Source organism: Salmo trutta, chromosome 31 (assembly GCF_901001165.1).
Source record: "Salmo trutta chromosome 31, fSalTru1.1, whole genome shotgun sequence".
NCBI classification, from domain to species: domain Eukaryota; kingdom Metazoa; phylum Chordata; class Actinopteri; order Salmoniformes; family Salmonidae; genus Salmo; species Salmo trutta.
Genome location: NC_042987.1, coordinates 1,415,059 through 1,442,816, shown reverse-complemented (window position 1 = coordinate 1,442,816; position 27,758 = coordinate 1,415,059). Strand labels below are relative to the sequence as shown.

Here is a 27,758-nt window from a genome sequence, read left to right as displayed (position 1 = left end):
ATGTGTTTCAAGATTATTGAATCTTTCTCTAACTCCCTCCTTTCTGCTCTCCCCTCCCTCCCTCCCTCCCTCCTGCAGACCCCCCCAAGGTGAACCTATCCATGGAGCCTTGGTCTGTCCTGGAGGGAGAGAGAGTCATCTTCACCTGCCAGGCCACCGCCAACCCTCCCATCATGGGTATCCGGTCAGTAGTAGTCTGATGTGTATGTGTGTGCCCCCCCCCCCACCCCCAACGCCAAATATGTCGCTGTACAACGTGACCGGTCGGGAGTAGGCTACGGTACTAAGAGCAAAATAATCATAACATTTCCACACCCTAATTGTAGTCTAACCAATACCCAAATGGAGATTCAGTGAAAATAAAAATCTGATCGATTTACCAAGACCAGTCTCCATGTTTGTCTCAGAGCAGCGCGAAACGGTGCTGAAATAGTTGACAACACGTAGGTAGGCTATTGCTTCAAATCCTATTATAACAATTGTATGACTTTGTGACTTTCAGTAAGCTACAATTAGTTGCCTTCATTGGCCTACTTTATTCGAAGATTTAGGTCATGGTAACCATTCAGATCACATTAACCATCCCGTTGTTACACACATACACATTTCCATATATCTGTGTTAGATGCATGTGTGACATAACTCCACCAGTCCTATTTATGATATCATTTAAACATTTAATTGAAAAATTATGTTTTTTTTATCAATTAGTATATTTGAGTTTAACCACAATATTTGATGTATTATTTGTTCTGTCTTTTCTGGTGGATTAAACTGAATTTGCAACCAACTGTATTTTTGAGATGATTTCGTTTTCAAATAACCGAAAGTGACCGGTTTTAATCTGAATAAAGAGGAAAAGGCCATTCTTGAACATGGGGTGAGACATTCTTACTAATTTGCTAGAGAACCAGTTTGGATTTAAGTATAACTTTTGTATGACTGACGCCTTTAGTGAGAGGTCTAATGCTTTAATATTTAATCATTTCTGTCCCCTGAATTCATATTCATTATATAAATAGGCCCATGTGCACCTTGATATTTGAGACGGAGGCGGGAAGACCCGGTTCACCAGCAACCCCCGATCCCCTTCATGGAGATGCGTGGAACCGAGCTCGAGCGAGAGCTGAAGCCAACCTCCCGGCCCAGAACCCCGCGCCAAGGGAAGGGAGAAGCGGAGGGCGTGGGCCCCCTACCCTGCCCAGTCCTCAGAGAGATAGATACTCCCACCGTGCTTCATTGGTCTGTTTCGCTTGATGGACCTCCGATCCGCACTTATTAGATGGCCCTCCGACCTGCAACCATTTTCTACAGTTATATATATGTATTCCCTTTCTTGTAGTGTGTCTTATTGCCCATTTTACTATCGTCCTGGGCTTATAGATCGAGTCAATCCTTCATCAAATGAACCGCAACATATCGGCTAAAGCGATTTAATTCATGAATGCTTTTGAAAGTTTTTAATATTGTGATAGTGAAGAGCAAAGATCCTCTCAAGAGAATTAACATTACAGTTACACCAACTGGTAGGCTAATCACACAATTGTACAAAATGGTAAGAGAACTGGTGAAGAAAGTTACCCCTCTACATACACATTTTCACACCTACAGTAGGCTATTAAACGAATCGTTGGATAACAGATCGGCTCTCGGAACTCGTTAACAGGCGTTACTGTGTGTGTTTTGATATTCTTTCTCTCTCTCTCGCGCACTTGCTGTCTTGACCTCTGAATGCTCGGCTATGAAAAGCCAACTGAAATGTACTCCTAAGGTGCTGACCGGTTGCACCCTCTATAACCACTGTTTATATTATTTGACCCTGCTGGTCATTTTTACATTGTATTCAATTTCCAGCGAGACTTTTCAAGCCATCGACTCACTGATGGTTGAAGATGATGGGCGGTCGGCAAATGCAGTCTGGAATCTGCTGGCATCACAGCACAACTTGAGTGGACTTATGGAAAGGCTCTGTAAGACTATATATATCTTTATTTATGTATACCTTTATTTAACTAGGCAAGTCAGTTAAGAACAAATTATTATTTACAATGACGGCCTACCCCGGCAAAACCCAGATGACGCTGGGCCAATTGTGCGCCACCCTATGGGACTCCCAATCACGGCCGGATGTGATACAGCCTGGATATGAACCAGGGACTGTAATGATGCCTCTTGCACTGAGATGCAGTGCCTTAGACCGCTGTGCAACTCTGGAGCCATGACCAATATGACCAATATATACAGTTGACGTCGGAAGTTTACATGCACCTTAGCCAAATACATTAAACTCAGTTTTTCACAATTCCTGACATTTAATTCTAGTATTTAATCCACTTTATTTTAAGAATGTGAAATGTCAGAATAATAGTAGAGAATGATTTATTTCCGCTTTTATTTCTTTCATCACATTCCCAGTGGGTCAGAAGTTTACATACACTCAATTAGTATTTGGTAGCATTGTCTTTAAATTGTTTAACTTGGGTCAAAAGCTTCAGGTAGCCTTCCACAACCTTTCCACAATACGTTGGGTGAATTTTGGCCCATTCCTCCTGACAGAGCTGGTGTAACCGAATTAGGTTTGTAGGCCTCCTTGCTCGCACTCACTTTTTCAGTTCTGCCCAAAAATGTTCAATGGGATTGAGGTCAGGGCTTTGTTATGGCCACTCCAATACCTTGACTTTGTTGTCCTTAAGCTATTTTGCCACAACTATATGCTTGGGGTCATTGTCCATTTGGGGTATTTGTCCATTTGGAAGACCCATTTGCGACCAAGCTTTATCTTCCTGACTGATGTCTGGAGTGTTGCTTCAATATATCAACATAATTTTCCTACCTCATGAAGCCATCTATTTTGTGAAGTGCACCAGTCCTTCCTGCAGCAAAGCACCCCCACAACATGATGCTGCCACCCCCGTGCTCACAGTTGGGATGGTGTTCTTCAGCTTGCAAGCTTCCCCCTTTTTCCTCCAAACATAACGATGCTCATGATGGCCAAACAGTTCTCTTTTTGTTTCATCAGACCAGAGGATATTTATCCAAAAAGTACAATCTTTGTCCCCATGTGCAGTTGCAAACCGTAGTCTGGCTTTTTTGTGGCAGATTTGGAGCAGTGGCTTCTTCCTTGCTGATCGGCCGTTCAGGTTAAGTCGATATAGGACTCGTTTTACTGTGGAAATAGATACTTTTGTACCTGTTTCCTCCAGCATCTTCACAAGGTCCTTTGCTGTTGTTCTGGGATTGATTTGCACTTTTCACACCAAAGTACGTTCATCTCTAGGAAACAGAACGCGTCTCTTTCCTGAGCGGTATGACAGCTGCGTGGTCCCATAGTGTATATACTTCCGTACTATTGTTTATACAGATGAACGTGGTACTTTCAGGCGTTTGGAAATTGCTCCCAAGGATGAACCAGACTTGCGGAGGTCTCCAATTTTTTTCTGAGGTCTTGGCGGATTTCTTTAGATTTTCCCATGATGTCAAGCAAAGAGGCACTGAGTTTGAAGGTAGGCCTCGAAATACATCTACAGGAACACCTCCAATTGACTCAAATGATGTCAATTAACCTATCAGAAGCTTCTAAAGCCATAACATCATTTTCTGGAATTTTCCATGCTGTTTAATGGCACAGTCAACTTAGTGTGTGTAAACATCTGACCCACTGGAATTGTGATAGAGTGAATTATAAGTGAAATAATATGTCTGTAAACAATTGTTGGAAAAATGACTTGTGTCATGCACAAAGTAGATGTCCTAACCGACTTGCCAAAACTATAGTTTGTTAAGAAGAAATGTGTGTAGTAGTTGAAAAATGAGTTTTAATGACTCCAACTTAAGTGTATGTAAACTTCCGACTTCAACTGTATATTAATTTTTTTTGTCCAGCCCTTTGTCCACTGATCTCCACGGATGGTTGTTGGCATGGTTCTATGCTCTGAAAAAACACATTTGTCTTTTTAGTACACAATTATCGATTTTAATTACAACAGTATGCCTACACATTGATAGGCTATATACATTTCTTTTAAGAAAATGCACTGAAACCTCTCAGCTCTGACTCATTTTCAAGTCCTCTGGTGGTTACAGTCCTAACCCTGGAACGGGTAGCACCATAGAAAGAAGCTGACTTGATGAAAACTGTCTGTAAGCCAGAAAAAGGTCTGCTCGGACCAAAACACACTGCTGCCCGGGTTTGCATTGCAAATGAGGGCATAAACTGGGTCAAGACGCCAACAGAGTAAGTAGACCTTTATGTAGTAAAATAAAGGTTAAATAAAATACAACACAGATGGTAGGCCTACACTATATCTAAAAATTATTTGTAGATCTGCCAACTTTAAACCCGATCGAACTTCTTTGGCTTCAACTGAAAACATTAATCCGTAACTCTGCCAAGCCTACAGTACAAGCAAAGATGAACTGGTGAAGGCCATCAATACCTTTTGGCTTGAGACATTGACGATACAATTCTCCCCATACCCTCCTTCTTGTCAAGAGTTTATTGTTCTGCTAATTGCCCATAATGGGTAGATGGATGGCTACTTTTGTATTCAAATGTATTGAATGAATGTATTAATTACAGTCATTTACCATATTTTGGAGATTATTTTGTTTTCAAATAACCGAAAGTGAGCGGTTGTAATCTGAATAAAGGGACAAGGCCATTCTTGAACATTGGGGGAGACAATAAGCCCTTTTAATTTTGTCTGGCTTGCCATTCCAAATAAAATTGAATATTGTTTGCTCATATAATTTAAACAGGTCGCTCTCCGCCTGACTCTCCACTTATTTTAGTTAACGGCTCTTCACAGACCGTGATTATTTGAGACCAAAACTAGCGAGTTCCTCTGTCCAGTGTCTGTGTTTTGCCCATCTTAAACTTTATTTTTATTGGTCAGTCTGAGATAGGGCTTTTTCTTTGCAATCTGCCTAGAAGGCCAGCATCCCGGAGTCGTCTCTTCACTGTTGACATTGAGACTGTTTTTTTGCGGTACTATTTAATGAAGCTGCCCGTTGAGGACTTGTGAGGCATCTGTTTCTCAAACTAGACACTCTAATGTACTTGTCCTCTTGCTCAGTTGTGCACCAGGGCCTCCCACTCCTCTTTCTATTCTGGTTAGAGCCAGTTTGCGCTGTTCTGTGAAGGGAGTAGTACTCAGCGTTGTACCAGATCTTCAGTTTCTTGGCAATTTATCGCATCGAATAGCCTTCATTTCTCAGAACAAGAATAGACTGACGAGTTTCAGAAGAAAGTTCTTTGTTTCTGACCATTTTGAGCCTGTAATCGAACCTACAAATGCTGGTGCTCCAGATACTCAACTAGTCTAAAGAAGGCCAATTGTATTGCTTCTTTAATCAGAACAACAGTTTTCAGCTTTGCTAACATAATTGCAAAAGGGTTTTCTAATGATCAATTAGCCTTTTTAAAATTATAAATTAGCTAACACAACATGCCATTGGAACACAGGAGGGATGGTTGCTGATAATGGGCATCTGTACACCTATGTAGATATTCCATAAACAATCAGCCATTTCCAGCTACAATAGTCATTTGCAACATTAACAATGCCTACACTGTATTTCTGATGAATTTGATGTTATTTTAATTGACAATTCTTTTTTGCTTTTCTTTCAAAAACAAGGACATTTCTAAGTGACCCCAAACTTTTGAACGGTGGTGTATGTTATGCCGGAAAAAGTCAGTTATAAATTCTTCTGTCCTAGTTAAAAACAAGTTATGATCCAGTAGGCTTTGATTAAATTTCCAATATCCTCATCCACGTGGAAATTATGTAAGAGTAATATATATGCTAATTATGTGATGGTTCGACCGAGAGAATGACATAAGAAAGTAATCAAGACGACTAGCTTAATTAAGCCTTCACCATGTTTATCTCACTAGGTCAGGGTATTTAAGCCTCCATATATCCACTAATATATCCATGACATTCATGATTTCCTTAAGTGCATGAGAGTGATTAGTTTGTAGTGTGTTTTCATTTACGGTCTATAGAGGTATTTAAAAGGGTATTATAATCTCCCACCATAATAATACAGTCTTGTGTTGCTTGTAGGGTTGATAAATTATTATATATATTTTCAAAGAAGCTTGGATCATCATTATTTGGACCGTATAGGTTAATAAGCCATATCTGTTTATGATCAAATAACATATTTAAAATCATCCATCTACCTTGAGGATCTGTTTGGACAATTTGCACATTTGGATCAAATTTACTGTTAATTAATATCATCAATACTTTTGAATTTTTTGCCCATGGGAGAAATATGTTTTGCCCCCCCAGTCCTTTTTCCACAAAACTTCATCTAAAATTGTTGAATGAGTTTCATGTAAACAATAGATATTATATTCCTTCTCTTTTACCCAGGTAAATACTGATCGTCTTTTCTTATTATCTGCTAAGCCATTACAATTATAAACTGGCTATACTTATTTCACCAATTACAATCATGCGACAAGTTTCAATTCTATTTATCATAATATATGTTTGTAAACGTACAATTAAAAAGTAACATGAGGATTGAGTGTCTATATAGCTGTACCGTGATATTTGCATTGCTACCTCAAACTGTTCCCCACTATTCTACACTCTAAAACCCCTCCTCATCCCGAGTTGACCGGCAGATTACCCCCAACCCCCCCGGATCCCATGGCTCCCGAGAGATCGGGACCCATCCTTCGAAAAGAGCACACAGTGCCACCCACAGAACAGAAGCAGATCAACCGCCAAAAGCATTTCCATCGCCCTCACCTTGATTTGTATTATATATACCTATTAAATCCTGCTTATCTAAATTTCCATAATTAGCCATTAATATTTGTAGTAATGTAGGCAGTTTATGCAAGGGATTGTTACCTCTTACCAGTATTGCCATTACAAAAATGTAATTGTGGCAAGCAATTATTATTTTAGGAAACAATTATTGTGATTCATCCTATATTGTCCCTAACATCTTGTACTCCCTCGCAACAGTTGTGGGATACATATACACACACACAAACACTCATACACACTCAACCCCTTTCCCCCACAAACTGTTAAGTTCATGTTTTAAGTATCCCTGTATTTCTGTTATTACGGAGCTATCACTCAGTCAAGAGTGCGCCTGCGCGGGAAGTCTAGTTGTTGATGGACCTAGCCTTGAGTGGAATGGCTACCTTGTAGTGTGTTCATACAGTATAGTAAACTTTGTTAAACTGGAACCTTGTCGTTGTGCCATTTCGAGTTAACATTGGTAGAAGAGGATGGTTAATAACTACAATGTGCCACCTCGCTTCGACGAGAAGAGGTCGTACGAAAGTTGGAAAAACGACCTTGGAATCTGGACACGGGTTACTAATCTGGACGTGAAAAAGCAAGCACTTGCGGTGGTATTATCGCTCGAGGGAAGAGCAAGAGATACAGCACTGGAAATATCTGTTGAGGATTTGAACAAGGATGATGGTATGGGAACTTTGATCAGAGCACTGGATTCTGTATTTCTTAAAGAAGAGAAAGACCGTGCCTATGAGGCATATTCAAACTTTGACAGTGTTACGAGAGATATTTTGGTTGCAATGACGGACTACATCATTGATTTGGAACAGAGGTTCAATAGGATGCGCTTTTACGACATGGTTCTCCCGGGTGCAGTGTTAGCTTTCAAGTTGCTAGATACTGCCTGTCTAGATGGTCGGGAGAAACAGTTGGCTTTGACTGCTTGTACTGTGCTGACTTTTGCATCAATGAAGTCGGCACTAAAAATACTTTTCGGTGAAAAGACGTCTGTCGCGCCAATAACAGATGGAATGCAAGTGAGTGACGCAGCATATTACACTGAGCAGCAGAGAAAAGGCGCCAACAAGTCACGTTCTCAAGACAACCAGAAGAGGGCGCCATTTCCCGGCACAAATCCACTAGACAAATATGGAAGGAGATCAAAATGTGCTATTTGTCAAAGCACTTACCATTGGGTTAAAGACTGTCCTCATAAAAATGAACAAGTTAAACTAACAGACGAAAATGTAAACACAGAGCTAGAGCAGTGTAACATTACACTGTTTTCAAACGAATCTGATACTGAGATTTTTATAGTTGAATCCTTAGGATCTGCTGTGATTGATACTGCATGTACACGGACAGTGTGTGGTGCAAAATGGCTTGATAGCTATGTCAGTGAACTAAATATGAAAGAAGTACAAAATATGATTGACACACCAAGCAACAGAGCTTTCAAATTTGGAGATGGGAGAATTGTCCATTCTACCAAGAGAGTTAAGTTACCAGCAAAAATTTGTCAGACTAAGTGTCACATTGAAACAGAGGTGGTCCCTACTATTAAGCAAAGCTTTGCTCAAGAAGGCAGGGGCTGTACTAGACATAAAAAATGACAAGGCACTGATGTTTAACAACCAGTGACTCTTGAACTTACTACCTCAGGCCACTATTGTGTAAACATTTTAGACAAAGACATCACACAGAGCCCATGTAAAAATTAGATTCTGACGGACACAGAGCACATGGAGATTCTAACAGTCGCAGAGAACATGAACACAAAAGAAAAACACAAAGTATTGTTAAAGCTTCACAAAAAGTTTGGACATGCTACAGTTGACAGACTCCAGGAATTACTCAGCAGTTCAGGGAATAATGATGATAAGAGTATTTCCATTCTACAGCAGATAGTTAGCAGTTGTGAGACATGTCAAAATACAGTAAACCTAAGCCCAAACCAGCTGTTGGTTTGCCACTGGCTTCCAAGTACAATGAAACAGTGGCCGTAGATCTACATGAGCTAGCACCAAGTGTGTGGTACCTTCACATAATCGACCACTTCACATGCTTTAGTGCTGGAAGCATTGTGAATACAAAGACACCCAGTGACATCGTCAGGCATTTCATGCATTCCTGGGTAAGTGTGCATGGCCGGCCCCAGAAATTGTACAGTGACAATGGAGGAGAATTCAATAATAATGAAATAGAGAAATGGCAGAGAACTTCAACATGGAAGTAAAGACAACTGCTGCATACAGTCCATGGAGCAATGGACTTATGGAGAGACACAATCAAACACTCACAGTGATCATGCTGAAAGTGAAGCAAGGCAATGGATGTGACTGGAACAGAGTCCTAGATTGGGCTTTGATGGCAAAAAACTCAATGCATAATGTTCATAGTTACAGCCCATACCAACTAGTGTTGGGGCAGAACCCTAATCTTCCCTCTGTACTGGTTGACAAGCCACCAGCACTAGAAGGGACCAGTGTGAGTGCATGGGTGGGACAGCACCTTTCAGCACTACATGCAGCGAGAAAAGCGTTCACTGAAGCAGAGTGCTCAGAGAGAATTCGCAGGGCTCTGCGTAAACAGCTACAACCCACCGATGAGAAGTACGAAACTGGAAACAAAGTGTACTACAAACGAGTTGACTGTCAAGAGTGGAAAGGACCGGGAGTAGTCATTGGCCAAGATGGTGTGGTGATATTTGTGAGGCACGGAGGCACCATTGTCAGGGTGCATCACTCAAGATTGCGGAAAGTAAATGATCAACAAGATAGAGGGGCTGTTGCTGAGAGTCAGTCTCCTAATGAAAATGACAAAAAGGACACAGTAACAGACACAAACCTACCAGAAGTCGCATCCAATGATATGGACACTGAAACTGACACAGGAAATGGAGCAGAGACCTTCAAACATGCCACAGATAATACTGTTGAGCGTTCAAATGAGGAAAACATTCAACAACAGCCACATGTGTTAAGACAACATGGTTGTTCCAATCTGAAAACTGGACAAACTGTTAAATACATGGACAGAGAAAGTGGTATTCCACATACAGCAACCATCATTGGACGAGCAGGAAAAGCAAAAGGAAAACACCAGAACTGGTACAACTTGCAGTACTCTGAACCAGCTACCCTTTCTGGTACAACAGGGTCAGCTGACCTGTCACTAGTAGATCATCTCAGAATTGAACCAATGGAAAATCGAGAAAAACAGAATGACATTCAAAATGATGATGTACTTGAAACAAAGGACGTGTCATTTGACTCAGTTAAGCTAGATGAGCTCAGTAATTGGAGGAAAAATTGAGTGTTTGAGGAAGTTAAAGACATTGGCCAAAAATGTGTCTCAACAAGGTGGGTGTGTACCCTTAAAGAATCCTTATCTGGAATAGTGCCTAAAGCACGTCTAGAGGTTTTGAGGAGCTGGCTGCTAAAGAACTCCCAAAAGACTCACCGACATGCACCTCAGTGTCACTCAGATTGCTGATGACAGTGATCTGCCAGAAAAAATGGAAACTTAATTCCATAGACATCAAATCTGCATTTTTGCAGGGAACAGAGCTGTCAAGGGACATTCACATCCGACCTCCGCCTGAAGCTAAGAGCGAAGGAACACTGTGGAAACTAAAAAAGTGTGTGTATGGCCTGGCAGATGCATCACTCTACTGGTACAACAAAGTCAAGGCAACAATGCTGAATATAGGTGGAAAAATGGCACAAGTGGATCCTGCAGTTTTCTATTGGCTTGATCAAGACTGCAATGGGACTGGAGTACTTGCCTGTCATGTTGATGACTTTATCTGGGGTGGCTCACAGACCTTTGCTACAACTGTGATTCCACACCTCAAAGCTGTTTTCCAGGTCGGCCGTGAGGAGCATGATCATTTTTGTTATGTTGGCATAGATTTTATTACAGTTGATGGAACAATACTGATGCAACAAGAGAGCTATATCAAGAATCTTCAACCCATCCACATGGATTCTTCAAGCGCCGTACAAAGGAATTCCCCTCTATGTGGAATTGAAGCTGATCAATTGAGGTTAAAGATAGGACACATTTTATGGGTTGCTAGACAGAGTAGACCTGATGTAATGTTTGATGGTGTCACGTCCTGACCATAGAAAGCTTTTATTTTCTATGGTAGAGTAGGTCAGGACGTGACAGGGGGTTTTGTCGTTTATTTATTTCTATGTTGGTTCTAGTTTCTTTTTTCTATGTTGGGGTTTTGTCTAGTTTATGTATTTCTATGTTGGTTCTAGTTTCTTTTTTCTATGTTGGGGTTTTGTCTAGTTTATGTATTTCTATGTTGGTTCTAGTTTCTTTTTTCTATGTTGTTTTTTTTGTATGATTCCCAATTAGCTGGTTATCGTTGTCTCTAATTGGGGATCATATTTAAGTTGTTGTTTTTTCCACTAGGTTTTGTGGGAGATTATTTTGAGGTAGTGTATGTTTCACCTCTTCGTCACGGTTTGTTATTTTGTTTAGTAGTTTATTTGTATGTCTTGCATAGTTTCACAGTTAAAATAAAATGTGGAACGATACACACGCTGCGCCTTGGTCTCCTTCATCATACGACAAACGTGACAGAATCTCCCACCACCAAAGGACCAAGCAGCATGGCCAGGAGGAATGGACATGGGAGGACATCCTGGGCGGCAAAGGATCCTGGACGTGGGAGGAGATCCAGGCCGGATGGGATCGCCTCCCATGGGAACAGGTGGAAGCAGCGAGGGAGGAACGGCGACGAGATCGAGAGTCACGGCAACGACGGAAGCCCAAGAGGCAGCTCCCCCCCAAAATTTGGGGGGGCACACGGGGAGATTGGCGGAGTCAGGTTGTAAACCTGAGCAAACTCCCCATGCTTACCGTGGGGAGCATGTGACCAGTCAGGCACTGTGTTATGCGGTGATGCGCAATGTACCTCCAGTGCGCATTCAGAGCCCAGTGCGCACTGTGCCTGCGCCCCGCATTTGCCGGGCTAAAGTGAGCATTCAGCCAGGACGGGTTGTGCTGGCTCAGCACTCCTGGTCTCCGGTGCGTCTCCTCGGTCCAGGATATCCTGCGCCAGCTCTACGCACTGTGTCGTCAGTGCGCATTCACAGCCCAGTGCATCCTGTGCCAGCGCCCCGCACTTGCTGGGCTAAAGTGAGCATTCAGCCAAATCAAATCAAATCAAATGTATTTATATAACCCTTCTTACATCAGCTGATATCTCAAAGTGCTGTATAGAAACCCAGCCTAAAACCCCAAACAGCAAGCAATGCAGGTGTGCACGGTGGCTAGGAAAAACTCCCTAGAAAGGCCAAAACCTAGGAAGACACCTAGAGAGGAACCAGGCAATGAGGGGTGGCCAGTCCTCTTCTGGCTGTGCCAGGTGGAGATTATAATAGAACATGGCCAAGATGTTCAAATGTTCATAAATGACCAGCATGGTCAAATAATAATAATCACAGTAGTTGTCGAGGGTGCAACAAGTCAGCTCCTCAAGAGTAAATGTCAGTTGGCTTTTCATAGCCGATCATAGAGAGTATCTCTACCGCTCCTGCTGTCTCTAGAGAGTTGAAAACAGCACGTCTGGGACAGGTAGCACGTCCGGTGAACAGGTCAGGGTTTCATAGCCGCAGGCAGAACAGTTGAAACTGGAGCAGCAGCACGGCCAGGTGGACTGGGGACAGCAAGGAGTCATCATGTCAGGTAGTCCTGAGGCATGGTCCTAGGGCTCAGAAAGAAAGAAAGAAAGAAAGAAAGAAAGAAAGAAAGAAAGAAAGAAAGAAAGAAAGAGAAAGAGAGAATTAGAGAGAGCATACTTAAATTCACATAGGACACCGGATAAGACAGGAGAAATACTCCAGATATAACAGACTGACCCTAGCCCCCCGACACATCAACTACTGCAGCATAAATACTGGAGGCTGAGACAGGAGGGGTCAGGAGACACTGTGGCCCCATCCGATGATATCCCCGGACAGGGCCAAACAGGAAGGATATAACCCCACCCACTTTGCCAAAGCACAGCCCCCACACCACTAGAGGGATATCTTCAACCACCAACTTATCATCCTGAGACAAGGCTGAGTATAGCCCACAAAGATCTCCGCCACGGCACAACCCAAGGGGGGGCGCCAACCCAGACAGGAAGACCACGTCAGTGACTCAACCCACTCAAGTGACGCACCCCTCCTAGGGACGGCATGGAAGAACACCAATAAACCAGTGACTCAGCCCCTATAATAGGGTTAGAGGCAGAGAATCCCAGTGGAGAGAGTGGAACTGGCCAGGCAGAGACAGCAAGGGCGGTTCGTTGCTCCAGAGCCTTTCCGTTCACCTTCACACTCCTGGGCCAGACTACACTCAATCATAGGACCCACTGAAGAGATGAGTCTTCAGTAAAGACTTAAAGGTTGAGACTGAGTCTGCATCTCTCACATGGGTAGGCAGACCATTCCATAAAATTTGAGCTCTATAGGAGAAAGCCCTGCCTCCAGCTGTTTGCTTAGAAATTCTAGGGACAATTAGGAGGCCTGCGTCTTGTGACCGTAGCGTACGTGTAGGTATGTACGGCAGGAACAAATCGGAAAGATCGGTAGGAGCAAGCCCATGTAATGCTTTGTAGGTTAGCAGTAAAACCTTGAATTCAGCCCTTGCCTTAACAGGAAGCCAGTGTAGGGAGGCTAGCACTGGAGTAATATGATACATTTTTTTGGTTCTAGTCAGGATTCTAGCAGCCGTATTTAGCACTAACTGAAGTTTATTTAGTGCTTCATCCGGGTAGCCGGAAAGTAGAGCATTGCAGTAGTCCAACCTAGAAGTAACAAAAGCATGGATTAATTTTTCTGCATCATTTGTGGACAGAAAGTTTCTGATTTTTGCAATGTTACGTAGATGGAAAAAAGCTGCCCTTGAAACAGTCTTGATATGTTCTTCAAAAGAGAGATCAGGAGGGTCCAGAGTAACGCCGAGGTCCTTCACAGTTTTATTTGAGACGACTGTACAACCACAAAGATTAATTGTCAGATTTAACAGAAGATCTCTTTGTTTATTGGGACCTAGAACAAGCATCTCTGCTTTGTCCGAGTTTAAAAGTAGAAAGTTTGCAGCCATCCACTTCCTTATGTCTGAAACACAGGCTTCTAGCGAGGGCAATTTTGGGGCTTCACAATGTTTCATTGAAATATACAGCTGTGTGTCATTACATTTTACATTTAAGTCATTTAGCAGACGCTCTTATCCAGAGCAACTTACAAATTGGTGCATTCACCTTATGATATCCAGTGGAACAACCACTTTACAATAGTACATCTAAATCTTTTAGGGGGGGGGGGGGTTAGGAGGATTACTTTGTCCTATCCCAGGTATTCCTTAAAGAGGTGGGGTTTCAGGTGTCTCAGGAAGGTGGTGATTGACTCCGCTGTCCTGGCGTCGTGAGGGAGCTTGTTCCACCATAGGGGTGCCAGAGCAGCAAACAGTTTTGACTGGGCTGAGCGGGAACTTGCTTCCTCAGAGGTAGGGGGGCCAGCAGGCCAGCGGTGTCATCCGCATAGCAGTGAAATTTAACATTATGTTTCCGAATGACATCCCCAAGAGGTAAAATATATAGTGAACACCAAAATTTACAGTTGATTTGTCAGTGGACAAACCATTCACAGAGACAAACTGATATCTTCCCGACAGATAAGATCTAAACCAGGCCAGAACTTGTCCGTGCTGACCAATTTCCAATCACTCCAAAAGAATGTGGTGATCGATGGTATCAAAAGCAGCACTAAGATCTAGGAGCACGAGGACAGATGCAGAGCCTCGATCTAACATCATTAAAAGGTCATTAACCACCTTCACAAGTGCAGTCTCAGTGCTATGATGGGGTTTAAAACCAGAATGAAGCGTTTCGTATACATTGTTTGTCTTCAGGAAGGCAGTGAGTTGCTGCGCATCAGCTTTTTCGAATATTTTTGAGAGGAATGGAAGATTCGATATAGGCCGATAGTTTTTTCGATTTTCTGGGTCAAGGTTTTGCTTTTTCAAGAGAGGCTTTATTATTGCCACTTTTAGTGAGTTTGGTACACATCCGGTGGATAGAGAGCCGTTTATTATGTTCAACAAAGGAGGGCCAAGCACAGGAAGCAGCTCTTTCAGTAGTTTAGTTGGAATAGGGTCCAGTATGCAGCTTGAAGGTTTAGAGGCCATGATTATTTTCATCATTGTGTCAAGAGATATAGTACTAAAACACTTTAGTGTCTCCCTTGATCCTAGGTCCTGGCAGAGTTGTGCAGACTAAGGACAACGGAGCTTTGGAGGAATATGCAGATTCAAAGAGGAGTCCGTAATTTGCTTTCTAATGATCATGATCTTTTCCTCAGAGAAGTTCATGAATTTATTACTGCTGAAGTGAAAGCCATCCTCTCTTGGGGAATGCTGCTTTTTAGTTAGCTTTGCGACAGTATCAAAAATAAATTTCGGATTGTTCTTATTTTCCTCAATTAAGTTGGAAAAATAGGATGATCGAGCAGCAGGGAGGGCTCTTTGATACTGCACGGTACTGTCTTTCCAAGCTAGTCGGAAGACTTCCAGTTTGGTGTGGTGCCATTTCCGTTCCAATTTTCTGGAAGCTTGCTTCAGAGCTCATGTATTTTCTGTATACCAGAGAGCTAGTTTCTTATGGCAAATGTTTTTAGTTTTTAGGGGTGCAACTGCATCTAGGGTATTGCGCAAAGTTAAATTGAGTTCCTCAGTTAGGTGGTTAACTGATTTTTGTCCTCTTATGTCCTTGGGTAGGCAGAGGGAGTCTGGAAGGGCATCAAGGAATCTTTGGGTTGTCTGAGAATTTATAGCACGACTTTTGATGCTCCTTGGTTGGGGTCTGAGCAGATTATTTGTTGCGATTGCAAACGTAATAAAATGGTGGTCCGATAGTCCAGGATTATGAGGAAAAACATTAAGATCCACAACATTTATTCAATGGGACAAAACTAGGTCCAGAGTATGACTGTGGCAGTGAGTAGGTCCAGAGACATGTTGGACAAAACCCACTGAGTCGATGATGGCTCCGAAAGCCTTTTGGAGTGGGTCTGTGGACTTTTCCATGTGAATATTAAAGTCACCAAAAATTTGAATATTATCTGCTGTGACTACAATGTCCGATAGGAATTCAGGGAACTCCGTGAGGAACGCTGTATATGGCCCAGGAGGCCTGTAAACGGTAGCTATAAAAAGTGATTGAGTCGGCTGCATAGATTTCATGACTAGAAGCTCAAAAGACGAAAACGTCGTTGTTTTTGTTTTTGTAAATTGAAATTTGCTATCGTAAATGTTAGCAACACCTCCGCCTTTGCGGGATGCATGGGGGATATGGTCACTAGTGTAACCAGGAGGTGAGGCCTCATTTAACACAGTCAATTCATTAGGCTTAAGTCATGTTTCAGTCAGGCCAATCACATCAAGTTTATGATCAGTGATAAGTTCATTGACTATAACTGCCTTTGAAGTGAGGGATCTAACATAAAGTAGCCCTATTTTGAGATGTGAGGTATCACAATATCTTTCAATAATGGCAGGAATGGAGGAGGTCTTTATTCTAGTGAGATTGCTAAGGCGGACACCGCCATGTTTAGTTTTGCCCAACCTAGGTCGAGGCACAGACACGGTCTCAATGGGGATAGCTGAGCTGACTACACTGACTGTGCTAGTGGCAGACTCCACTAAGCTGTCTGCTGCCTGGCCTGCAACCTATTTCATTGTGGAGCTAGGGGAGTTAGAGCCCTGTCTATGTTCTTAGATAAGATGAGAGCACCCCTGCAGCTAGGATGGAGTCCGTCACTCCTCAACAGGCCAGGCTTGGTCCTGTTTGTGGGTGAGTCCCAGAAAGAAGGCCAATTATCTAAAAATTCTATCTTTTGGGAGGGACAGAAAACAGTTTTCAACCAGCGTTTGAGTTGTGAGACTGCTGTAGAGCTCATCACTCCCCCTAACTGGGAGGGGGCCAGAGACAATTACTCGATGCCGACACATCTTTCTAGCTCTTGAATTAGTCAGTAAGCCTTTGAAGTGAGGGATCTAACATTAAGTAGCCCTATTTAGATGTGAGGTATCACGATCTCTTTCAATAATGGCAGGAATGGAGGAGGTCTTTATTCTAGTGAGATTGCTAAGGTGAACACCGCCATGTTTAGTTTTTCCCAACCTAGGTCGAGGCACAGATAAAACGTCCAGATAAAACGTCCGGAGTGAAAAAGTTGAATGAAAAAAAGTTGAGTGAGGGAAAAACTAAAAATATAAATGGTAATTAAAAAGTAAAAACTGTAAAGTTGTCAGGTAGCAAAGTAAGGTTGGCAACAAAAACGCACAGCAGCACGTAAACAAGTCTGCAAGTTGTGACCGGACAGGTTGTGCCAGCTCTACGCTCCAGACCTCCAGGGCGCCTTCACGGTCCAGTATATCCTGCACCGGTTCTACGCACCAGGTCTTCAGTGCGCCTCCACAGACTAGTACGTCCTGTGCCTGCTCCTCGCACTTACCCTGAAGTGCGTGTCACCAGTCTGGTGCCACCTGTTCCGGCTCCATGCACTAGGCCTCCAGTGCACCTGCCCAGTCCGGCGACAGTTCCCAGTCCAGAGCTTCCGGTGACAGTTCCCAGTCCAGAGCTTCCGGCGACAGTTCCCAGTCCGGAGCTTCCGGCGACGTTTTACAGTCCGGAACCTCCTGAGAGGGCCTACAGTCCGGAACCTCCTGAGACGGCCTACAGTCCGGAACCTCCTAAGACGGCCTACAGTCCGGAACCTCGTAAGACGGCCTACAGTCCGGAACCTCCTGAGATGGCCTACAGTCCGGAACCTCCTGAGACAGCCCAGTCTGGCGACAGTTCCCAGTCCAGAGCCTCCGGCGACGGTCTGCAGTCCGGAGTCTCCGGCAGCGGTCTGCAGTCCGGAGCCTCCGGTGATGATCCGCAGTCCAGAGCCTCCGGCGATGATCCGAGGTCCGGTGACACAAAAGTGGTGGGATCAGCTGGCGGAGCGGGGGCTACGCCCCGAACAGGAGCCGCCTCCAATGCTGGCGGATAAGCAAGATGAGAGGGTTCTTCGTCCCGCACCAGAACCGCCTCCGATGCAGGAGGATCCACGGGATGAGAAGGTTCTTCATCCTGCACCAGAGCCGCCACCGACATTAGACACCCACCCTAACCCTCCCTGTTTTTTTTTGTTTCAGGTTTTGCGTTCGGAGTCCGCACCTTTGGGGGTATTACTGTCACGTCCTGACCATAGAAAGCTTTTATTTTCTATGGTAGAGTAGGTCAGGGCGTGACAGGGGGTTGGTTCTAGTTTATTTTTTCTATGTTGGGGTTTTTGTATGATTCCCAATTAGAGGCAGCTGGTTATCATTGTCTCTAATTGGGGATCAGATTTAAGTTGTTGTTTTTCCCACTAGGTTTTGTGGGAGATTATTTTGAGTTAGTGTATGTTCCACCCCTTCGTCACGGTTTGTTATTTTGTTTAGTAGTTTATTTGTATGTCTTGCATAGTTTCACAGTTATAAAATGTGGAACGATACACACGCTGCGCCTTGGTCTCCTTCATCATACGACAAACATGACAGATGGTTGCAACTTGCCATCTAACACAAAACACGCCACTGTACAAACCATTCATGAGGCGAACAAAGTTGTTCGTAAACTGAAATCACAACAAGTGACTTTAAAGTTTCAGCATGTTGGAAAAGATGACTCTTTGAAACTAGTTGTCTTCAGTGATGCTTCGCTAGGGAACCTTACAGATGGAGGCACACAAGGTGGACATCTAATCGTGTTAATGGGTGAAGGAGGAATATTCTCACCTATCTGTTGGCAGTCAAAAAGAATCAGAAGGGTTGTCCGAAGCACACTTGCTGGGGAAACCCTTGCGGATGGAATTGACAATGCGATCTTTCTTGCAACTCTGTTCTCAGAGCTTACCACTGGTGAGACAAAACGGCACATTCTACCTGTAGTGTGTGTCACTGACAACTACTCATTAGTTGATGCTTTGAAGTCAACCAAGTCTGTCACAGAGAAAATACTTCGTCTTGAGATTAGCAGCATCAAGGAACTTATTCAAGCACAGAGGTCGACCACAAAGGAACAGCTTGCTGACTGTCTGACTAAAAAAGGAGCATCCGGTCTTGTGCTCCTACAGGCTCTTAGTAATGGAAAGTGGCAGCTTGAGTAAGACAAATAAAAACTGTCACACAACCCATTTGTAATGGGGAACTTGAATAATACTTGGACATTTAATTATGTTGTTGATGTTTTATTTGTCTGTAAAGAAAAGGGGGAGATTGTTAAGTTCATGTTTTAAGTATCCCTGTATTTCTGTTATTACGGAGCTATCGCTCAGTCAAGAGTGCGCCTGCGCGGGAAGTCTAGTTGTTAATGGACCTAGCCTTGAGTGGAATGGCTACCTTGTAGTGTGTTCATACAGTATAGTAAACTTTGCTAAACTGGAACCTTGTCATTGTGCCATTTCGAACAAACAACCATACACTCAGATGCTTTACAGTTGCACCATCCCAGAGCCCAACTCAAGAAAGGCTTTGATTTACCAATGCATATAGTTGCAGCTGTATGAGAAGGCCTGCAAAATTTAGCAAAAATGGGCAGAAATGGGGAGATTTGATTAATCATTGTCTCGTCCTAGGGGATGGAGATCAGATATACCCCCTTCCCCTGAAACACCCACACGTGTTCCCCCACGCGCGTTGGACTATTAACCGAAAAGTTGCAAGATCGAATCCCCGAGCTGACAAGGTAAAAATCTGTAGTTTTGCCCCTGAACAAGGCAGTTAACCCACTGTTCCTAGGCCGTCATTGAAAATAAGAATTTGTTTGTAACTGACCTGCCTAGTTAAATAAAGGTCAAATAAAAATAAATTGTGACCATATTCCCAAGTATCTCTGTGCAGTCAGACCTTTGTTGATTTTGTGCCACCAGAGTCACAATAATATGCTCTCTGAATGTCCAAGTGTGAACCCCCTCCCCATGGGTTACTGCAGCTAGTGTTGCCAGTACTGCCACTGCTTGGGTGGGTGGGTGTACCCCACCGGAATCCCCACCGGCTAGGTACAAGGTCGTCAAGGTTCTCATTAGCAGCTTTGAGAATGTCCTTGATTATTATGCTCTCCCATGAGGGGGCTTTGGCTTTGCAGGACCAACCCTGCCAGGCAGGCTCAGAATCTTGAGGGGGCGGTGTTGTTTTAGTAGGTCTTTGACCACATTCATCTTTCTGAATTGGCTGCGTATAGGCTACTTACAGTAGACCCATAAAACAGATAAGGACTTCTCCTTAGTGTATGGGTCTCTCAGGTGGGTGTATAGGGTTGGGGACCATTCCATCATGATAGGACAGTAAATAAATAAATATTAATCATTTATTTTAAAATGTATATCCCATATCTGCACACAATTGAATGCTCTCTTTCATAACCCCTGCTCTGGGATTTGCAACCTGCATAGTTTTTCAGTCACTTAACTCCACACTTTTCCAAACACAAAAACACACACCCCACCTTCGATCACAATACATGCGCACATACCCATACCACGTACTGTGCCTTCTTATGTCCTCTGTGTTTTTATCTCTACCATGTTGATTGAGTACTTTTGTGTTCCAGTTCCTTATATTTGATGATGTATTATTTCACTAATTATCCTTTCTTCTAATACTGTCTTATAAATATATGAAATACTGTAAATGGAAACTCTAAAACAAATTGTTTTCTAACATTCCCTATCTAAAATGGTATATTGTAGTTGTATTTTATTTCTTTAAAAATGTTTGTATTTTATTGCTTTTCTATATATATATTTTTTATTACAATCTCTAACATATTTAGTAGTGTGCGTTCCATTATTCAAATCTATGGGAATGTTGTAATATTTAGAATAGCCATGGAGTAGTCTTTGTGTCTCTGAACATTTGGTTATCAATAAACAGTTAATGGACAACGAGAGCTACACGTTTTTCATTCGGGAACTGATCCTTCATGCCTATTTTCATGCCAGCAAGTCTTTTAGCTAGGTTTTCATCTTTAAAAAAAGTCACCTCTCTGTCTGAAACGGTGTACACGTTCGAGTTGGATTTCGTCGACAGCTTCGCGTGGGATCTGAAGCGCTGTAAGGAGGAACTCCCTAACTACACCCTCAGGAACCTCCTTCTTTCTCTTGGATACCAGTAAGTACCAGATGTTCTCTTATTGATCTAGTCTGTATGTCAAGTAAGGCTTTTCTCAGAAATATGTTCTCCTTTTTAAGTTCATTATCATCGGTTTCAATCTTATTGACTGTCCCTTTTAGCTTGATTGAATCTTTCTCCAATGTCGCAGCTTTTTCGTCACTCATCTTGAGGCTTGCCTTCAACTCCTTTATATCCTTACTGACTAATTCAAGTATGCCCAGTTTGTCATTTACTGATTTTAACAGATCGGTTTCGACCATTACCATTCCTGGTGGTGAAATGTTTTAATTGTCTGTAGAAAGTCACGTTTTTGTTTCGGCATTAGTTCCCCTGTTTTACTCTCCGTCATGTTTGGATGTTGCTTGTTTTCGTAATATTTGTTGATACATTTCTATAGTCTTATGATTTGTTTTGTATTATTATCCAGATTGAAGGTTATAACCAACCAGTTTGTGAAGTGCTAATATTTAGTCTAACTTACCGATATTGAATATTATGTTTTTATCTTGAGGTGATCTACACTGCTGTTCAGTCCGCCATCTAGCCTGCTCCCTTTTGAAAACATACTGTAGCTTGTCCAAAAAAAGTAGTGTCTTGGCACAACTTACACTGGGTATGGGCAGGGGTGGAGCCAGAGGGGTGTCCGGGGTGGCACTTGACACCTCTGACATCTGATTGGCCACCCCAAAATGTAATTCGCTACTGGCAGTTTGATGCTGATTGACATCTCATTTCGCCTCTTGTTGAAGGAAGATTTATGACGTTCGGTGGTGCATTTTTCAAATTGAGGACGAGGAAGAGAGAATATTAACTTTGGTTGCGAGATACAGACGAATAAGAATAAGAAGAACATACAGAAGAAGAAGAGAGAATATTTCCACAGCTCCACGAGCTCTTTTCACGATTGGCGAAGCATCATATTTGAAGTACGTTTTAAGGTTTAGCATCGGGTTTAGGTTTCCTGAACAACTTTTACGAAAGTTGAGTCGCTGTGTGAGTTAACGTTAGACCTTTGGCTCCATTAAAAAACAGGCAGTTCACTTTTTTTCTCTCCTGCAGAAGCTTTATTACTTTGTATCTGGCTCGAACGTTCATCTCAAGTGGCTTGCAGTTCAGAAAGAGCTGTATCCACAGCAGCAGCCCAGGGAACTACAGAGACTTACAGATGTAAGGTGGGCATGCAGATACATGGAATGCCGTAATCTGAGGGACAGGCTTCCAGCAGTTCTGAGAGTGCTACAGGATATCACACTTGAAAATAGTAGTGATAGATCAGTCGAGGCAAGGGGCCTTCTTTCTCAGATTTATATTTCATAGGGCTTTCAGTTACCTTTTGTAAAGTGCTTGGTGATGCCAAATGTCTTTGACATGCTCCAATCAAGTTCTCTTGACCTAGCAAGGGCTGTGGATCTAGTAGGTGCCCTTACAGACACATTACAGGACTACAGAAGTGAAGGTTACTATGGAAATAGGTTAAAGAGATTGCAGAGCACTGCAAAATAAGTGTACAAACAGTGTGTAAAAGACAGCCTAAAACAAGCTTAAGATTTCATGACTCATTGATGATGAGCACTGTCGGACAGAAAAATTGTGACCAAAGTGATGGTGAGAGCTTCCAAAGAGCTATCTATTATCAGGTGTTTGACAGTCTCACAGCTGAGCTGCAGAGGCGTTTTTCAAATAAGAATTGCGAGATAATGCAATGGGTCCAGTCTCTCAATGCAAAGAGTACAACCTTCTTGAGGAGCCTCTGTTTGCCTTTGCTCAGACCTTTGAGTCAGATTTGAGGTCCATCAAACCAAGCGACTATAGGAGAGAGAAAAGTGGAAGGGACAGACCGTCTACTCTCCTTGACTTTGTTGTGTTTCTAGAACCTTATAAAGAGGTCTTCCATGAGCTATTTTGACTTTGGAAGATTTCAGTTGTTACAGCAGTCAGCAGTGCTTCTTATGAGAGAAGCTTCTCAGCTTTAAAACTGATTAAAACCCACCTTAGGACAACAATGGTTGATGACATATTAAGTCACCTCGGAATTCTCAGTGTTGAGTCAAGGAGGGCACGCTCCCTCAACATGGATGAGTTTGTGAAACATTTAGCCAGTTCTCACCAGAACTATGAATTATGCTCTTTTAAATCTACCTAGGATAATTTGGCACTTAGGCGGTCCCTCTGGTCATGATTAAAACATGCACTGTGTACTAGCTAGTACACTGACATTCTAAAATGATACATCCAAAAGGTATCATGTCACACAGATTTCATTTGGTCTTGATTAGGCCAATTCCAAAACCTTCCTTTGCTATTAGTTAACATAATATATATGAGCATAAATATGATACTGTACGTTTGTAATTTTGATGGGCACTCAATTCCATTTCTGCTTGATACCTGGTATGTCAAATTGCAGTGTGTTTTTTGTTGTTGTAAATAAACAATGCAATTTATGTAACACACAAATGATATCTTATCTCCTTGGTGCTTGAGCTTTATTTTCTGAAAATATTTTGGATGTTCAACACTTATAGATCCAGATTATATTCATGAAAACAGAGTGACCCAAGTCTCTCGTGTGTGTGTGTGTGTGTGTGTGTGTGTGTGTGTGTGTGTGTGTGTGTGTGTGTGTGTGTGTGTGTGTGTGTGTGTGTGTGTGTGTGTGTGTGTGTGTGTGTGTGTGTGTTTAATTAAGCTGCAGTTCCGAGGTAGAGACACTGACTATTCATCGTATGTTAAAGAATTCTAGTGAAGTAACCCTTTTGGACCACACTATCTGCCACATTGAAGAACTCTGGGTTAAGTGAAATATCACTTCTACCTCTAATCAGCAATCATAGGATTCATTCATGCTCCTTAGGTGCCACGTTAGGGTTACACACACATTTTCTGTCATGGTCTATGGACCCCCTGAAGTAGCCTTGGCCACCCCATGTATAACACTCTAGTTCTGCCATTCAGTATGGGGTAAGTTGAGCAAAGGGACAGGCTAAGTTGAGCCGGGGTAAGTGGGTGATGTTGTCCTGTGACATGGAATGGAGGGGTAGATCAGCGTTAATATTGCAGATAGATTGTAGCTTCCATCAATGTAATTGTCTGCATCATGTCCAATCCTCCAAGCTGTCATCAAGGCAAAGGGTGGCTACTTTGAAAACGCTAAAATATAAAATGTATTTAGATTTGTTTAACATCTTTTGGTTACTACATGATTCCATATGTGTTATTTCATAGTTTTGATGTCTTCACTAATATTCTACATTGTAAAAAATTAAGAAAAACCATTGAATGAGTAGGTGTGTCCAAACTTGACTGCTACTGTATATATAGACATCTTTTAAAAATATGTTTTGCTTTATTATTTTCCACTAACCCTACCACCCCTCCCCTAATTGGAGTAAACTAATGAAATACAACACTTAGGCTTCTACTGCCAGCTTATACATACTATATACATTTTACAGACACAATCTATTTTACAATAGTTATCTTTTGTTTGTTTTTACTCCTATCCTATTGTAATGTATATCGTAAATAATATATATGCCTACATTCAGATATAGATCTCTTTGTTCAATATCTGTCACGCCCTGACCATAGAGAGCCTGTTTATTCTCTATTTTGGTTAGGTCGGGGTGTGACTGGGGGGGGTGTTCTAGTCTAGGTTATTTATTTCTATGTTGGCCTGGTATGGTTCCCAATCAGAGGCAGCTGTTTATCGTTGTCTCTGATTGGGGATCATATTTAAGCAGCCATTTCCCCACTGTGTTTTGTGGGATCTTGTCTAGTGGGTGGGGTTATATCCTGCCTGTTTGGCCCTGTCCGGGGGTATCATCGGATGGGGCCACAGTGTCTTCTGATCCCTCCTGTCTCAGCCTCCAGTATTTATGCTGCAGTAGTTTATGTGTCGGGGGGCTAGGGTCAGTCTGTTACATCTGGAGTATTCTCTTGTCTTATCCGGTGTCCTGTGTGAATGTAAATATGCTCTCTCTAATTCTCTCTTTCTCTCTTTCTTTCTTTCTCTCGGAGGACCTGAGCCCTAGGACCATGCCTCAGGACTACCTGGCATGATGACTCCTTGCTGTCCCCAGTCCACCTGGCCATGCTGCTGCTCCAGTTTCAACTGTTCTGCCTGTGGCTACGGAACCCTGACCTGTTCACCGGACGTGCTTGTTGCACCCTCGACAACTACTATGATTATTATTATTTGACCATGCTGGTCATTTACGAACATTTTAACATCTTGACCATGTTCTGTTATAATATCCACCCGGCACAGCCAGAAGAGGACTGGCCACCCCTCATAGCCTGGTTCCTCTCTAGGTTTCTTCCTAGGTTTTTGGCCTTTCTCAGGAGTTTTTCCTAGGGAGTTTTTCCCAGCCACCGTGCTTCTTTCACATGCATTGCTTGCTGTTTGGGGTTTTAGGCTGGGTTTCTGTACAGCACTTTGAGATTTCAGCTGATGTACGAAGGGCTATATAAATACATTTGATTTTGATTTGATTTGATCTTGTTAATGTGTAAGTGCCTGTGAGCACTGCAGTAGCGTCACGTGTCGTGTATGCGTTATTGTTTTTGTGCGGTTCACTTATCAATAAAATGTCGAACCGATATCACGCTGCGCTTTGGTCCGAATGTTCCTACGACGATCGTGACAATATCACTTACTCTTCCATTTCGCGACCAGTTGTTTGGGACAGGGATGTTGTTTCGATGTGCCAATTTGTAGGCAAATTCTCTTTAGTTGAGGCTTCTAAGTCCATAAAACAAGATTCTTGATATGTTTAGCAAGCCCAGACTCCATGTCATCTTTTACACAGGTACATGTTTGTTTTCTTTTTTGTCATTGTAACTCTTCAGTTTCTGTCACGTACATCGTAAAGATGGGACCAAGGCGAAGCGGGAATGTGAATGCTCATCTTCTTTTATTTAATGAGAAGAAAATGAAACAAAACACTTATACAAACAAAAACAACGACGAGAAACAGTCCTGTAAGGAAAACAACTACACAAGGAACAACTACCCACAAAAAAACATGAAAAAAACACCCCTACTAAATAGGACCTTCAATTAGAGGCAACGAGAAACAGCTGCCTCCAATTGAAGATCAAACCAATAAACAAAGCATAGAAATAGATAAACTAGACACAGACATAGAAATAAACTAACATAGAACATACCCAACAAACCCCGAAACACATTAAACAAACACCCCCTGCCACGTCCTGACCAAACTACAATAATAAATAACCTCTTTACTGGTCAGGACGTGACAGTTTCATTCAGTCAATTTATTTCATCCATTGTTGCTGTTCAAATGGACTTCTTCCCTTCTCTCACTTCCTTGGCTGCTCTCTCAAGAACGTCAGACCCCTAGACCCCTGCTGGTTTTACGTTTGGCATACACGGGGCATGATGATTTCTGCTCCGTAACAATACAAATGCACTATCTTGAGTTCATATGCATGAAACATTGCAAAAATACTATACATGTTACGCATATTATGCATAAAACTGACAAAATGCCATCCTCATTTGTATGGCGTATGGTTCCCATTGGCTCAACTTACTTCATGGCCATTGGCTCAACTAACCCAAATGCAAACATTTTGACTATATTAGCCAACACAGCTACAAGGACACACTTTAATGCTAGGTTTAGGACCTCATACTTTAGCTTATGGAGACCCCAACTGATGTACAAAATAATATTAAAACTATCTACGTTGGTTTAGATAGTAGCCTCATGAAACCTATAACATAGTAAATTAATTTGACTGTAAAAATCTGTTTTTTGGACCTCCATGAAATTATGACCTAAATATTTTTTGGAACTCCATGAAATTATGACCTAAATATTTTGGTTACATTATAAATTCTGTGTGTGGTTTCCTAGAAACAATGGGTGGCTCAACTAACCCTTTGGCTTAGCTTACCCCACTCTCCCGATCAGCAAAATGTAGTAAAACATTTTGCAACAGAAAACCAAAAACAAGCATTTCATATTGGACAAGTTCAGGTAGTCCCTCCCCGTTTCAGTCTGTTTTCTTCCATTTGGTGTCTAGTGAATACAACCTGTGAAAGTGTATCTGTTTGTGTGTATTTGTGCTATGTGAACATGTACTGTAGTGAAGATCAGTGTGGCTATGTGACACCTGTGTCTCTCTCAGGTGGGCGAAGGGTGGTGTTCTCCTGGAGGGGGCGAGGGAGAGTGTGTTTGTGACCCCGGTAGACCACTCCTTTCACACCGAGCCGGTCTCCTGCTCTGTGTTCAACGCTGTGGGACACACCAACCTCAGCATCGTGGTCGATGTACACTGTGAGTCTGACTATTAGATAGATGCTATTGTCCTCTGAAGAGGAAATTCATTTCCACAGCTCATACATTTACATATCAAGACCAACAAACACATCACCTAGACTTGTCATTTACAGTTCCATACCTCCATACACTTAAGACAGCAGATAAACAGACAGAAGACTACTTTTATCTACTGTATCTGTCTGTCTGTCCGTCCGTCCATCCCAGGGCACGCAGGGCACGTGACCCCCCCCCCCCCCCCCCCCCATTTGTAGAATTGCAGTAAATTAGCTTTAAAACAGCAACATTTTATCTCAGCCTCCATGGTCCAACTCATCCCAAACCATGCTCCCGAGTGGCGCTGTGGTCTAAGACACTGCATCTCAGTGCAAGAGGTGTCACTGCAGTACCTGGTTCGAATCCAGGCTGCATAACATCTGGCCGTGATTGGGAGTCCCACAGGGCGGCGCACAATTAGCCCAGT

General features: G+C 42.6%; 1 protein-coding gene and 1 long non-coding RNA gene across 2 annotated transcripts in view; both read left to right on the top strand.

Moving 5' to 3' along the window:
• Window positions 1-27,758, top strand: part of LOC115169306 (kin of IRRE-like protein 1) — a 104,071-nt gene that overhangs the window by 67,872 nt on the left and 8,441 nt on the right. The window contains exons 6-7 of the mRNA XM_029724796.1: window positions 79-184; window positions 27,144-27,292. Of these exons, the coding sequence (XP_029580656.1) occupies window positions 79-184; window positions 27,144-27,292 (255 nt within the window). The remainder of the gene's footprint in view (window positions 1-78; window positions 185-27,143; window positions 27,293-27,758) is intronic.
• On the top strand, window positions 10,561-19,256 carry LOC115169307 (uncharacterized). The gene is made up of 2 exons (XR_003870840.1): window positions 10,561-10,645; window positions 18,877-19,256. It is a non-coding gene; the product is annotated as an uncharacterized LOC115169307 (long non-coding RNA).